Source organism: Schistocerca cancellata, unplaced genomic scaffold, assembly GCF_023864275.1.
Source record: "Schistocerca cancellata isolate TAMUIC-IGC-003103 unplaced genomic scaffold, iqSchCanc2.1 HiC_scaffold_780, whole genome shotgun sequence".
Lineage (NCBI taxonomy): Eukaryota > Metazoa > Arthropoda > Insecta > Orthoptera > Acrididae > Schistocerca > Schistocerca cancellata.
In genome coordinates this window covers 6,558,880-6,573,907 of record NW_026046791.1, presented here as the reverse complement: position 1 = coordinate 6,573,907, position 15,028 = coordinate 6,558,880, and the positions used below count along the sequence as shown (strand labels likewise).

Here is a 15,028-nt window from a genome sequence, read left to right as displayed (position 1 = left end):
CCATGACAATCGTGTATAAAAGGAGCTGTAATGAGAGAGAGAATCAAATGCGCCAGCAGTCGCAGCATGTTGACGTTACCTGAAAAGGCGCTTTTAGTAAAGCTGTATTATCAGAATGGGGAATGTGCTAGTTCAGCGTTACGATCCTATCAACATAGGAAGGGAATTCGAACGAGTAAAGGTCCGTTGACAAATGCAGCTGTGGCGACAATGTTTAGACGGTAGACTCTATAGTGGCCGACCGAGCACAAGGCATAATGCTGCTGAGACAGTTCAGGAAGAAATGGAGACTGTAGCGGGTTCGTCTATGCACGGGGATGTCAGCGCTCGTGCAGTCGCACATCGCACCGGCATTCCATACACTACTGTTTGGTTGGCACTTAGGCGTACCCTCCGATGCTATCCGTACAAAATCCATCGGCATCATGAACTTCTACCTGGCGATTTAGTGAAGCGGAGGGCATTTGCGGTGTGGGCGTTTCAAAAGATGACGGAAGATGGCCATTGGTTGAGTAACGTGTTGTGGACCGACGAAGCTCATTTCAGGCTCCGAGGGTCTTTCAACGCCCACAACTGCAGAATTTCGGCTACCGAAAATTCTAGAACTGTCGTGGAAACTCCATTGCACGACGAGAAAGTCACCGTATGGGCTGGATTTATGACATCTACAGTTATCGGGCCTTTTTTCTTCGAGGAGATGCGTGATTCTGGTTTTGTAACTGCTTCCGTGACGGGTGAGAGGTACGCCGATATGTTACAGAATCGCATCATCCCCAGCCTGGCTGATAAACACCTACTGGAACGTACGATGTTTATGCAGGATGGCGCTCCACCCCATATTGCTAGACGCGCGAAAAATCTCTTGCGCGCGTCGTTTGGTGATGATCGTGTGCTCAGCCGCCACTTTCGTCATGCTTGGCCTCCCAGGTCCCCAGACATCAGTCCGTGCGATTACTGGCTTTGGGGTTACCTGAAGTCGCAAGTGTATCGTGATCGACTGACATCTCTAGGGATGCTGAAAGACAACATCCGACGCCAATGCCTCACCATAGCTCCAGCCATGCTTTACGGTGCTGTTCACAACATTATTCCTCCACTACAGTTATTGTTGAGGAACGATGGTGGACATATTGAGCATTTCCTGTAAAGAACATCATCTTCGCTTTTTCTTACTTTGTTATGCTAATTATTGCTATTCTGATCAGATGAAGCGCCATCTGTCGGACATTTATTGAACTTTTGTATTTTTTTTTTGTTCTAATAGAACCCCATGTCATTCCAAGCACGTGTGTCAATTAGTACTTCTCTATCTACATTATTCCGTGATTTAGTCAGTTTTCAAATTTATGCAGACTTTTTGATCAGCCAGTAGTTCGATTCTTCGGGTACACGAGAGCGACTGTTTACGAAATTGTGGCCAAGTATAATGCTTCGGAGAAATCTGGGGAAGGTTCCGGTAACCCGGCGGGGAAACCTCATTCGTGGAAACGCGTGTCACGAACTGCGGTTGTGGCGCCGATTTCGGAGGACCCGGGGCAATCGCTGAGGGAACAGGCGTCGGTATTGTCAGCGTCGGACGGCAGACGAGCACCTCATACGAGCAGTTTCGTCCAGAACTGGCTCTCGGATAACGTCGATACGTTCTGGTCAAAAGAGTTCTGGCTCCGGAATCGGCCGGATTTGAACGCCCTCGACTACAGTCGACAGAGTTACCAGTAAGTCGAGGCAGTAACGCCGCACCTCTACGCACCGCTATCGACGTAGCGTTCGCGAATATGGACAGTGCTCTGTAAAAGACTGCGTGCGATCGCTTCAGGACAAGACTGGAGGGGGGCCATTACGGCTGAATGGGGTTACATCGAGTAATGTTAGTTTTCAAAGATACCACTACTTATTTGTAAAAGGATGTTCATTTTCATTTGTATTTTCTTTTAATAAATTTGCTTTTTAAACAAAGTTTCATTAGTCCGGATTTAACAGACGCACCCTGTGTATTTCGCGAAAGTGCAAAGCCAAGAGACGCACAGTACTATTACGCGCTATTTACGCCCGAGATACGCCAGTTAGAACTCAACGTTCGTAGCGAACACGTCCGCCGTCGATGATGTACAGTTCGCATATACTGCGACTGAAGTCACTACGTATTACAAAAAGAAAAAAAAGAAAGAAAAAAAACAAGAGGAAGCGCTGATGGGTGGAAAGCGCGCATGCAAGGCGCTGTACACGCGGCCACACTAAGACGCTCAAAGAGCCCGCAGCGGAGACAGATGAACCGGGAATCCTGAAACAAATTGGTGGACCTTGTTACATCTGTCCATACACTCGTCGCATTTCGCTTTCCACAATGTTGGAAGCGATTTGTGAACCTGAAAAGACTGGGATATATAATGGTTAGGTACTGCTGTTATGCGTTTCTGCAATAAATCATTCAAGCCTGTGAAACGAACAAATAAGCAGCTGCAATGGTATTTACCAACACTTAAACACTCTTGCTAAATATCTCTACAACTGAAACTTCTTGGCAGATTAAAACTGTGTGCCTGACCGAGACTCGAACTCGAGACCTTTGCCTGGAACCATGCCCCAGGCTGTGTGTGGCTAAGCCACGTCTCCGCAGTATCTACATCTACATCTATACTCCGCGAGCCACCTTACGGTGTGTGGCGGAGGGTACTTATTGTACCACTATCTGATCCCCCCTTCCCTGTTCCATTCACGAATTGTGCGTGGGAAGAACGACTGCTTGTAAGTCTCCGTATTTGCTCTAATTTCTCGGATCTTTTCGTTGTGATCATTACGCGAGATATATGTGGGCGGTAGTAATATGTTGCCCATCTCTTCCCGGAATGTGCTCTCTCGTAATTTCGATAATAAACCTCTCCGTATTGCGTAACGCCTTTCTTGAAGTGTCCGCCACTGGAGCTTGTTCAGCATCTCCGTAACGCTCTCGCGCTGACTAAATGTCCCCATGACGAATCGTGCTGCTTTTCGCTGGATCATGTCTATCTCTTCTATTAATCCAACCTGGTAAGGGTCCCATACTGATGAGCAATACTCAAGAATCGGACAAACAAGCGTTTTGTAAGCTACTTCTTTCGTCGATGAGTCACATTTTCTTAGAATTCTTCCTATGAATCTCAACCTGGCGCCTGCTTTTCCCACTATTTGTTTTATGTGATCATTCCACTTCAGATCGCTCCGGATAGTAACTCCTAAGTATTTTACGGTCGTTACCGCTTCCAATGATTTACCACCTATGGCATAATCGTACTGGAATGGATTTCTGCCCCTATGTATGCGCATTATATTACATTTATCTACGTTTAGGGAAAGCTGCCAGCTGTCGCACCATGCATTAATCCTCTGCAGGTCTTCCTGGAGTACGTACGAGTCTTCTGATGTTGCTACTTTCTTGTAGACAACCGTGTCATCTGCAAATAGCCTCACGGAGCTACCGATGTTGTCAACTAAGTCATTTATGTATATTGTAAACAATAAAGGTCCTATCACGCTTCCTTGCGGTACTCCCGAAATTACCTCTACATCTGCAGATTTTGAACCGTTAAGAATGACATGTTGTGTTCTTTCTTCTAGGAAATCCTGAATCCAATCACAAACCTGGTCCGATATTCCGTAAGCTCGTATTTTTTTCACTAAACGTAAGTGCGGAACCGTATCAAATGCCTTCCTGAAGTCCAGGAATACGGCATCAATCTGCTCGCCAGTGTCTACGGCACTGTGAATTTCTTGGGCAAATAGGGCGAGCTGAGTTTCACATGATCTCTGTTTGTGGAATCCATGTTGGTTATGATGAAGGAGATTTGTATTATCTAAGAACGTCATAATACGAGAACACAAAACATGTTCCATTATTCTACAACAGATTGACGTAAGCGAAATAGGTCTATAATTATTCGCATCTGATTTATGACCCTTCTTGAAAATGGGAACGACCTGCGCTTTCTTCCAGTCGCTAGGTACTTTACGTTCTTCCAGCGATCTACGATAAATTGCTGATAGAAAGGGGGCAAGTTCTTTAGCATAATCACTGTAGAATCTTAAGGGTATCTCGTCTGGTCCGGATGCTTTTCCGCTACTAAGTGATAGCAGTTGTTTTTCAATTCCGATATCGTTTATTTCAATATTTTCCATTTTGGCGCCTGTGCGACGGCTGAAGTCAGGGACCGTGTTACGATTTTCCGCAGTGAAACAGTTTCGGAACACTGAATTCAGTATTTCTGCCTTTCTTCGGTCGTCCTCTGTTTCGGTGCCGTCGTGGTCAACGAGTGACTGAATAGGGGATTTAGATCCGCTTACCGATTTTACATATGACCAAAACTTTTTAGGGTTCTTGTTTAGATTGTTTGCCAATGTTTTATGTTCGAATTCGTTGAATGCTTCTCTCATTGCTCTCTTTACGCTCTTTTTCGCTTCGTTCAGCTTTTCCTTATCAGCTATGATTCGACTACTCTTAAACCTATGATGAAGCTTTCTTTGTTTCCGTAGTACCTTTCGTACATGATTGTTATACCACGGTGGATCTTTCCCCTCGCTTTGGACCTTAGTCGGTACGAACTTATCTAAGGCGTACTGGACGATGTTTCTGAATTTTTTTCCATTTTTGTTCCACATCCTCTTCCTCAGAAATGAACGTTTGATGGTGGTCACTCAGATATTCTGCGATTTGTGCCCTATCACTCTTGTTAAGCAAATATATTTTCCTTCCTTTCTTGGCATTTCTTATTACACTTGTAGTCATTGATGCAACCACTGACTTATGATCACTGATACCCTCTTCTACATTCACAGAGTCGAAAAGTTCCGGTCTATTTGTTGCTATGAGGTCTAAAACGTTAGCTTCACGAGTTGGTTCTCTAACTATCTGCTCGAAGTAATTCTCGGACAAGGCAGTCAGGATAATGTCACAAGAGTCTCTGTCCCTGGCTCCAGTTCTGATTGTGTGACTATCCCATTCTATACCTGGTAGATTGAAGTCTCCCCCTATTACAATAGTATGATCACGAAACTTCTTCACGACGTTCTGCAGGTTCTCTCTGAGGCGCTCAACTACTACGGTTGCTGATGCAGGTGGTCTATAGAAGCATCCGACTATCATATCTGACCCACCTTTGATACTTAGCTTAACCCAGATTATTTCACATTCGCATTCGCTAATAACTTCACTGGATATTATTGAATTCTTTACTGCTATAAATACTCCTCCACCATTGGCGTTTATCCTATCCTTGCGGTATATATTCCATTCTGTGTCTAGGATTTCGTTACTGTTCACTTCCGGTTTTAACCAACTTTCCGTTCCTAATACTATATGCGCACTATTTCCTTCAATAAGAGATACTAATTCAGGAACCTTGCCCTGGATACTCCTGCAGTTTACCAATATTACGTTAACTTTTCCTGTTTTTGGTCTCTGAGGACGGACGTTCTTTATCAACGATGATAATGTCCTCTCTGGTAAGCCGTCAGGTATTTTATCGTTTCGCCCAAGGGGGGGTCCCTCTAACCTAAAAAACCCCCGTGTGCACGCCACACGTACTCTGCTACCCTAGTAGCTGCTTCCGGTGTGTAGTGCACGCCTGACCTGTCTAGGGGGGCCCTACAGTTCTCCACCCAATAACGGAGGTCGATGAATTTGCAACCATTATAGTCACAGAGTCGTCTGAGCCTCTGGTTTAGACCCTCCACACGGCTCCAAACCAGAGGACCGCGATCGACTCTGGGCACTATGCTGCAGATATTAAGCTCAGCTTGCACTCCGCGTGCGATGCTGGTTGTCTTCACCAAATCAGCCAGCCGCCGGAAGGAACCAAGGATGGCCTCAGAACCCAAGCGGCAGGCGTCATTCGTTCCGACATGTGCTACTATCTGCAGCCGGTCACACCCAGTGCGTTCAATAGCTGCCGGAAGGGCCTCCTCCACATTACGGACGAGACCCCTCGGCAAGCACACTCAGTGCACACTGGCATTCTTCCCCGACCTACCCGCTATTTTCCTGAGGGGCTCCATAACCCGCCTAACGTTGGAGCTCCCTATAACTAATAGGCCCGCCCTCTGTGACTGTCGGGACCTTGCCGGAGAATCGGCCACTGGCCCAACAGGCGAGGCATCCTGTGGTGGCTCGGAAACGATGTCATCACCACTAGGAAGCACCCCGTACCTGTTGGAAAGGGGTAAGGCAGCTGCCACGCGGCCAGATCCCACCTTCGCCTTTCGGCCAGGCACGCGCGAGCCCACCACTGTCCGCCATTCACCCTGGAGTGATGGCTGACCGGTAAGATGCTCACTGCCGGAAGACGCAGCGACATCAGGGGTTCCATGTGATTCCAAGGCCACCGAAGTAGGCATAGGTCTCACCACAGTTGCCCCAACGCCACTACGAGCCGACGCCTGCGCCTCGAGGTCGATGAGCCTAACAGACAAAGCCTCCACCTGCCCCCGAAGAGTGGCCAATTCTCCTTGCGTCCGCTCACAACAACCACAGTCCCTACACATGACTATGTTTACCCTACCCTATACGGTGACAAATTCCCAAGATAATCTTCTGATGAGCTACTCTGATAATCAAGAAACACTCACTGAAATACGAGACGCGAAAACTACGCTAGGTTTTCCCAGAAAAACTATTTAAAAGCTAAGCGCAGCAAATAAGAACAAAAACGCTTTATACAAACAGTACTCGCTGCTGCTGGTGCTCTCGCTCTGGCTGTCACAAGACAACTTTCTTTCAGTAGTGCCAGTTCTGCAAGGTTCGCAAGAGAGCTTCTGTTAAGTTTGGAAGGTAGGAGACGAGGTACTGGCAGAAGTAAAGCTGTGAGGACGGGGCGTGAGTCGTGCTTCGGTAGCTCAGTTGGTAGAGCACTTGCCCGCGAAAGGCAAAGGTCCCGAATTCGAGTCTCGGTGCGGTACACCGTTTGAATCTGCCAGGAAGTTTCATATCAGCGCACACACCGCTGCAGAGTGAATATCTCATTCGGATCTCTACAACTGATTACTGAATATGTATTAAATGTGTAATAAAACTTCTTCCCTGAAAGCACTACACCACATTGATGTTTGGTTTGGGAAGCGCTCAACTGCCCGGTCACCAGCGTCGTTTAAGTCCCAGTTTTTACACAGCCCATTTTCTTTTCGCAATCCAATCTAGTCAGTTGCACAAATGATGATGCCGAAATGATGGGCCAACACAAACACACAGTCCCCGGGTAGAGAAAATCCCCAACCCGGGACCCCGTGATCCAGAGGCAGCAACACACTGCTACACATTATTCCTTTCACGTATCTTTCCTGGTGTATTCATATGCATGTGACGACGCTGTGTCAATTTGTTGTTGTTGTTGTTGTCTTCAGTCCTGAGTCTGGTTTGATGCAGCTCTCCATGCTGCTCTATCCTGTGCAAGCCTCTTCATCTCCCAGTACCTACTGCAGCCTACATCCTTCTGAACCTGCTTACTGCATTCATCTCTCTGTCTCCCACTACGCATTGGTCAGCATTTCACTCCAATACTAAACTGATTACCCCTAGATGTCTCAGAAGGTCTGCAGTCGACCGATCTGTTCTTCTTGTCGCGTTGTGCCACAAATTTCTTTCCTCCCCAATTACACTGAGTACGTCGTCTGTACTTACGTGATCTACGCATTTAATCTTTAGCATTCTTGTGTAGCACTACATTTCAAAAGCTTATAGTCTCTTCTTGTCTAAAATGTTAATCGTCCATGTTTCACTTCTATACGTGGCTACACTCAGAAACGACTTCGTGACACTTAAATCTATACTCGATGTTAACAAATTTGTCTTCTTCAGAAACGATTTCCTTGCCATTGCCAGTCTACATTTTATATCCTCTCTACTTCGACCATCATCAGTTATTTTGCTCCCCAAATAGCAAAACTCCTTTACTACTTTAAGTGTCTCATTTCCTAATCTAATACCCTCAGCATCACCCGACTTAATCCGACTACATTCCAGTATCCTCGTTTTGCTTTTGTTGATGTTCATCTTATATTCGCCTTTCAAGACACTGCCCATTCTCTTCAGCTGCTCTTGCAAGTCCCTTACTGTCTCTGACATAATGACAGTGGTGGTAAGTTCGCACGGCACCAAACTGCTGAGGTCATAGGTCGCTATACTTAGGCACTACTCGATCTAACTTAAACTAACTTACGCTAAGAAAAACAGAGTCACGCATGCCCGAGGCAGGACTCGAACCTCCGCCGAGGGTAGCGTAATGACAGTGTTACCGCCAAACCTCGAAGTTTTTATTTCTTCTCCCTGAACTGTAATTCCTATTCCAAATTTTTCTTTAGTGTCCTTTACTACACGCTCAATGTAGAAATTGAATAACATCGGAGATAGTCACCACCGCTGCCTCAGTTGCTTACATCTACGAAAATCATTAAGTCTTCGGCAGGAATTGCAGTGTGATGATGATGATGTTTGGTTTGTGGGGCGCTCAACTGCGTGGTTATCAGCGCCCAGGAATTGCAGTGTGTTATAAGGTATCAGCCGTACACTGTGCGATATACAGTACTGCGCCGTTTATTGAGCGAGCGTCAATATTTTTAAAGCTGCGCAGTGTCTTTCAGTACGTCGCACAAATCGCCAATATCTGCCAGACTTCAGATGTTGCTGGGCAGTACTCGGTAAGAGCCGGAGGCCGTGGCACGGAGAGCCGAGCGCCGGCTCACACGTACAGGCTGCTGCAGAAGGGACTCAACAAATTTGAAAATTCATATAAACAGAAAAATTAAAGAGACCTTTCGAGAAAAGAGAGCCACTTGTATCAATATCACGAGCTCAGATGGAAACCCAGTTCTAAGCAAAGAAGGGAAAGCAGAAAGGTGGAAGGAGTATACAGAGGGTCTATAGAAGGCCGATGTTCTTGAGGACAATATTATGGAAATAGAAGAGGATGTAGATGAAGATGAAATGGGAGATACGATACTGCGTGAAGAGTTTGACAGAGCACTGAAAGACCTGAGTCGAAACAAGGCCCCGGGAGTAGACAACATTCCATTAGAACTACTGACGGCCTTGCGAGAGCCAGTCCTGACAAAACACTACCGTCTGGTGAGCTAGATGTATGAGACAGGCGAAATACCCTCAGACTTCAAGAAGAATATAATAACCCCAATCCCAAAGAAAGCAGGTGTTGGCAGATGTGAAAATTACCGAACTATCAGTTTAATAAGTCACTGCTGCAAAATACTAACGCGAATTCTTTACAGACGAATGGAAAAACTAGTAGAAGCCGACCTTGGGCATGATCAGTTTGGATTCAGTAGAAATGTTGGAACACGTGAGGCAATACTGACCCTACGACTTATCTTTAAAGAAAGATTAAGGAGAGGCAAACCTACGTTTCTAGCATTTGTAGACTTCGAGACAGCTTTTGACAATGTTGAGTGGAATACATGGAGCGAAAGCCTATTTACAATTTGTACAGAAAGCAGATGGAAGTAAAAAGAGTCGAGGGGCATGAAAGGGAAGCAGCAGTTGGGAAGGGATTGAGACAGGGTTGTAGCCTATCCCTGATGTTATTCAATCTGTATATTGAGCAAGCAGTAAAGGAAACAAAAGAAAAATTCGGAGAAGGTATTAAAATCTATGGAGAAGAAATAAAAACTTTGAGGTTCGCCGATGCCATTGTAATTCTGTTAGAGACAGCAAAGGACTTGGAAGAGAAGTTGAACGGAATGGATAGTGTCTTACAAGGAGGATATAAGATGAACATCAACAAAAGCAAAACGAGTATACTGGAATGTAGTCGAATTAAATCGGGTGATGCTGAGGGAATTAGATTAGGAAATGAGACACTCAAAGTACTAAAGGAGTTTTGGTATTTGGGGAGCAAAATAACTGATGATGGTCGAAGTAGAGAGGATATAAAATGTAGACTGGCAATGGCAAGGAAAGCGTTTCTGAAGAAGAGAAATTTGTTTACATCGAGTATAGATTTAAGTGTCAGGAAGCCTTTTCCGAAAGTATTTGTATGGAGTGTAGCCATGTATAGAAGTGAAACATGGACGATAAATAGTTTGGACAAGAAGAGAATAGAAGCTTTCGAAATGTGGTGCTGAACAATGCTGATGATTAGATCACATAACTAATGAGGAGGTATTGAACAGAATTGGGGAGAAGAGGAGTTTGTGGCACAACTTGACAGGAAGAAGGGACCGGTTGGTAGGACATGTTCTGAGGCATCAAGGGATCACCAATTTAGTACTGGAGGGCAGCGTGGAGGGTAAAAATCGTTGAGGGAGACCAAGAGATGTATGCATTAAGCAGATTCAGAGGGATGTAGGTTGCTGTAGGTATTGGGAGATGAAGAAGCTTGCACAGGATAGAGTAGCATGGAGAGCTGCATCAACCAGTCTCAGGACTGAAGACCACAACAACAACAACAACAAGAAACTGATTCATAGTAGCTACAGAGGCAATTGTAGTGTCAATTAGTCTCGCGCAGTTGGGTTAAAGATGGCTGCTTTCACAGGAGCCGAGCGTGCTAGCTGTGTATTTTGGTTTGAAGAATCGAAGACGACGACAACAGTTCACCGTAATTTCCCTACCAAGATCCTGCTAGTAGGCCTACAATTTATGAGTGGCATAAATGTTTTTTTTAGAAACAGGGTGCTCAGTAAGTTTTTCCATGAGAGAACCATCAACGAGATAGTGTACCTGGATATGTTACAACAGTTTTTGACACCACAGATCGATGAGGATGACCGATTGGTGCAAGAGGGTGCATCACCACCACCCCAGTACCCGGCTGACGCCCGGGATTCTCCCAGACCAGTGGACTGGCCGTGACGGACCAACTGCATGCCCCCCACGTTCCCCGGACCTGACACCGCTCGCTTTTCTTTAAAATGGGGATTCATCGACGATGTCGTCTTTGCACCTCCTGTGTCGGCTTCTCCACCTAAACTCAGAGCAAGAACTTACGCCGCCACTGAGCATGTTACACTTGCATTGCTACACAGAGTTTGGGAAGAAATTCACTTCCGATGGGATGTGTGCAGGACAACCAACGCAAGCCTCGTACAACATCTCTAGTTTAAGGTAAAAAAAAGAAAACAAAACTCTACTTTTTTCCTACAAAGTAACACCAAACCCAGTTCTGTATCTTCTTTCAGTACATTTATATGAATTGTTTTTTTATAGTTGTGAAGTCCTTTTTGAAGCCCCGTGTACAGTAGACGCGGCAGGGGCTTGCGGGACTCTCACGGCAAACACGGCCGCCTTCTCCAGTGTCAGACGCGGCATCGCCACGTTCCAGCCAACAGAGAGCCTTCTGCTGTTGTTTGCCCTGCTTTTTGCTGTCGCAACTACTTCTCGTAGGCCTACAATGGCTTCACAATTACTCGTGGAGAGGTGCAATAGAATTTCATCGCATCTCTCAGATGCACGCAGATTCCTGAAGACACTGCGGAAGCAACTATGTAAACAATAAGTAACCTTATGCTCGATCGAATTGGTAATTCTCTCTCTCAGCAATATAACGCACCCTCGAGTAAATGTAAGCGTCTTTTTTTTCTTTTCTTTTTTTGTAAAAAATCCACTCAATATACGTAAGATAGCAGGTAGTAATATTCCACTAAATAACTAAATGATATTCTGGCATTACTACACCAACTCCAGTATCACGACAGTTACGACTTTAATGTACCATCAATTACTTACAAATCCCGGAAGTGTTGAAAAAGTGTCAGAATTGAAGTATTTTCGTCAAAGAATGTGACATACAAATCCAGAAATACAAATTGTTGCTAACTCAACGTAAATAAACTTCTTTGCGCACCGCCTCTGCTTATTTGTGCCGCTACTAATAAATGTTTACATATCAGCTTATTCCTTTATTATATCTTTTAGGTATATTCTTGCCAACACCGGGCAACGGCCTTGCCGCAGTGGATACACCTGTTCCCGTCAGATCACCGAAGTTAAGCGCTGCTGGGCGTGGTCGGCACTCGGATGGGTGACCATCCAGCCGCCATGCGCTGTTGCCCTTTTTCGGGGTGCACTCAGCCTCGTGATGCCAATTGTGGAGCTACTCGACCGAATAGTAGCGGATTCGGTCAAGAATACCATCATAACGGCCGGGAGAGCGGTGTGCTGACCCCACGCCCCTGCTATCCGCATCCTCCGCTGAGGATGACACGGCGGTCGGATGGTCCCGGTAGGCCACTCGTGGCCTGAAGACGGAGTGCTTGCCAGCTCCAATATTTAATTAATCGTAATGTTTCAATGGCAACCCCTTATGAAGTTCCTTTAATATCTTAAGCTACTAGGCGCTAGTCTCTGAAAATCACAGTCTTTGGTTTTAATCGTTCTCAATTCAGATGTCAAGATCTTATCACTTATTTGAGCCTGCTCACGCTGCTTGCTAAATGTCGGAACTATAACTTTTACTTTCCTTTTAAATTCTCTACTTCTCTCAATTACTTGCTGAAAGTTCGTCATGGGTAAATGATAATTTGGGGACTAAAATGTATTTTTAACGAATGAAGGTTCATTCTTATTTTCTTTCTAAACGTAAATGCTTTCCAACGGCCAAACGTCGGTTGTGTATGAGTGAGTGTTAAAAACTAATACCCCCACAGTAAGCGAGATGAACACTACAAAAAACTTAAAAGAAATCGTAGGTGCCACCACCACTTTATTTCACCACTCAGAGTTTAGTTTTTCAAAATACTAGGCTCTTCATGTGTTTGCCTCACGTGTACCCAAAAGCATATGCTAAACGTAATTGTAACTCGTCACTTTTACTACAGAAATAATGGTAGCAGTTGGAATTTCCGCTTTGTAATGGTTCGGCTAGGGCAAAGTTGCCTCAACGGTTACGTCACTAGCAATATGTCTACGGTAATTCACCTCCGACACGTGAGGGTTGATTCGCCAATCGAGAAGAGCTGCAGGAATAATGCTCTATAAGCAACTACTCGACACACACAATAACGTTACTACCTCGTAGTACGGCTCTGTACTTGAAAAATTACGCTCGAGTCTGCCCTCATAAATCTCCGTTAATTATTAGCAACGCCCAAATGTACTGCCGTGTGTGCTGACAACACAACACGAACCATTTCAGACAAAATTACTCGAGTCAAAACTTTAGTGTCGTCGTATTCAAAGGGCTCAGGAGTTGTACTATCAAGTACTGACACAACGTACAAGCCACTCTTAACTGAGCTGGTAGCAATTTAAAATCACTTGACTTTCCGTCACGAGCCACACAAAATCGATGAGTGCGACTGACAAGGTTCAGAAAATAATTATACTCATCGTGCCCTAAATGAAGTTACTGCATTCTTCAAACCTTTCATTTAAAACACAGCTTAGTCCGACAACAACTTCGTATACTCTTTCAAAAAAAATCGCGATAAATTCCACAATGACGAAATAATCGATAGAATTTTGTGTCAGGTAGGTACGTATCACGACACTTTCAGACTTGTCCTAACTCACACGGAGTAACACTCTGTCTGATGAGCCAAAACACGATGACCACCTTTTTTACTACCTAGTATGTCCGTCTTTGGAATGAAAGACATAACTGATACTGCGTATCACGGATCCGAACTTTTGTCGGTAGGTTTGTGGAGGTACGTGGCATTAAGATGTCTTCGCACAGATCGTGTAATTCGCGCATGTAGCGGGCAGCTGCTTTGGCAGCTTCTTTGCGTCCGATAGCTACCCATTAGGGTTCTATAGGATTCGCATCAGGCGAATTTGGTCGCAGAGACATCGACGTGAGTTGACTGTAATGCTCCTCAAACTACCGTAGCACCGTAAGGGATCCGAGGCTCTGACAATTATGCTGCGAAAGGATGACGTCACCGTCGGGTAAGACGTCTAGCGTGAAGGGATGCAGGTGGTTCGCATTTGTCAGCGTGTCTTCGATTACCACCACAGGTTCCGTGCCTCCCATACCGTAACACTGCGAGCGTGGCGCGCCGGACGTTTCGAGCCGCCGTTTGTGGAGGCGACCGTCGACCGGCGACCCAGTGCAGCAAAGACGTGACTCACCCGAAGACCCACCCGCCACTTCTCCGTCGAACGACGCTCGAATCCCGACGGTCCCGCGCCCATCTCACGATGCCGTCGGGTCAACGTGTGAAGACTCGGGGGTGGTCTGCTGCAGAGCTCCGTGTTCGAAAACGTACGACGAACGATTTGCTCCGAAACAGCTGTGCGTGCACCACCCTTCTGCTCTGTCGGCAGAGATGCTACTCGTCACCATCGGTCCCACTTGCGCCACTTCTCTGGCGCGTCGCGTATCCGGCACTAGCGATAGCGACCTGTATTTCTGTTTGCGTCCGGTTCAGCCTGCGCAGCAGCTGAGACGGCTGCTGTTTTTCGCGGGGGTCCGCGCGCGCTCGGCTCGCACCGAGCTGGTGGTGTTTTGCACGGGGGGCCTCTCGGGCGGCGTGTCGTGTCGGTGACGTGCTGTAGTGGACAGCTGACGGACCCCCGCACGCGACCGCTCCAGGTTCTCCGCCTCTGAAAAGGGTGCCACGATATCGCTCGGGTTTCCTCACCCGGGAGTTTTAAGGACTGCGGGGCAGGCTTTCTGTGTGTTTCCTCTGTCCGGTCTGCGTGGCGGGGTTCGTTTCACCTTACTTCAGCTGTTGTTCATATTTTCTGCGCGATTCCGTTTCGGCCGGAGTCTGGGTGTCGACTTTTCTGCCGGTGTGTACCCGGTCGTCGCCCCCATTTTCCCGCCCGGGGGGCAGCCGCATCTGTCGGTGGGAGTTATTCGGCAGCGTGTGTTTTGCGTGGACCCGGTGTGCTCACGCGCCCTGACTCTCGAGTTGAAATTACTGTGGTCAGGCCGGCTCGGTTGCTGCAGTGTGTGTTCTCGGTTTTCTGGATTGCTGGGGACTGCGCGCGTGCCTGTTCCGTTTTGTGATGTGGCAGCAGTCTGATATTTTTATGTGAGCTTGTTAAGTTGCTAGCAATTGCTTTTAGCCTTGTGCTCACTTATTTTTATTTAAATTGCTGGGCATT

At 46.3% G+C, this 15,028-nt stretch overlaps 1 protein-coding gene and 1 pseudogene across 1 annotated transcript in view; one reads left to right on the top strand and one right to left on the bottom strand.

Annotated features, from left to right (window-relative positions):
• The window catches only part of LOC126143116 (protein Lilipod-like), a gene marked incomplete at its 3' end in the record, with an annotated part of 178,737 nt that extends 163,977 nt beyond the window's left edge, over nucleotides 1-14,760 (bottom strand). The window contains exons 1-2 of the mRNA XM_049915300.1: nucleotides 14,642-14,760; nucleotides 14,275-14,521 (exon numbers count right to left, since the gene is read on the bottom strand). Coding sequence (XP_049771257.1) covers nucleotides 14,275-14,521; nucleotides 14,642-14,760 — 366 coding nt within the window. The remainder of the gene's footprint in view (nucleotides 1-14,274; nucleotides 14,522-14,641) is intronic.
• LOC126143119 (5S ribosomal RNA) lies at nucleotides 11,911-12,027 on the top strand (annotated as a pseudogene).
• Nucleotides 14,761-15,028: the final 268 nt, after the last annotated feature.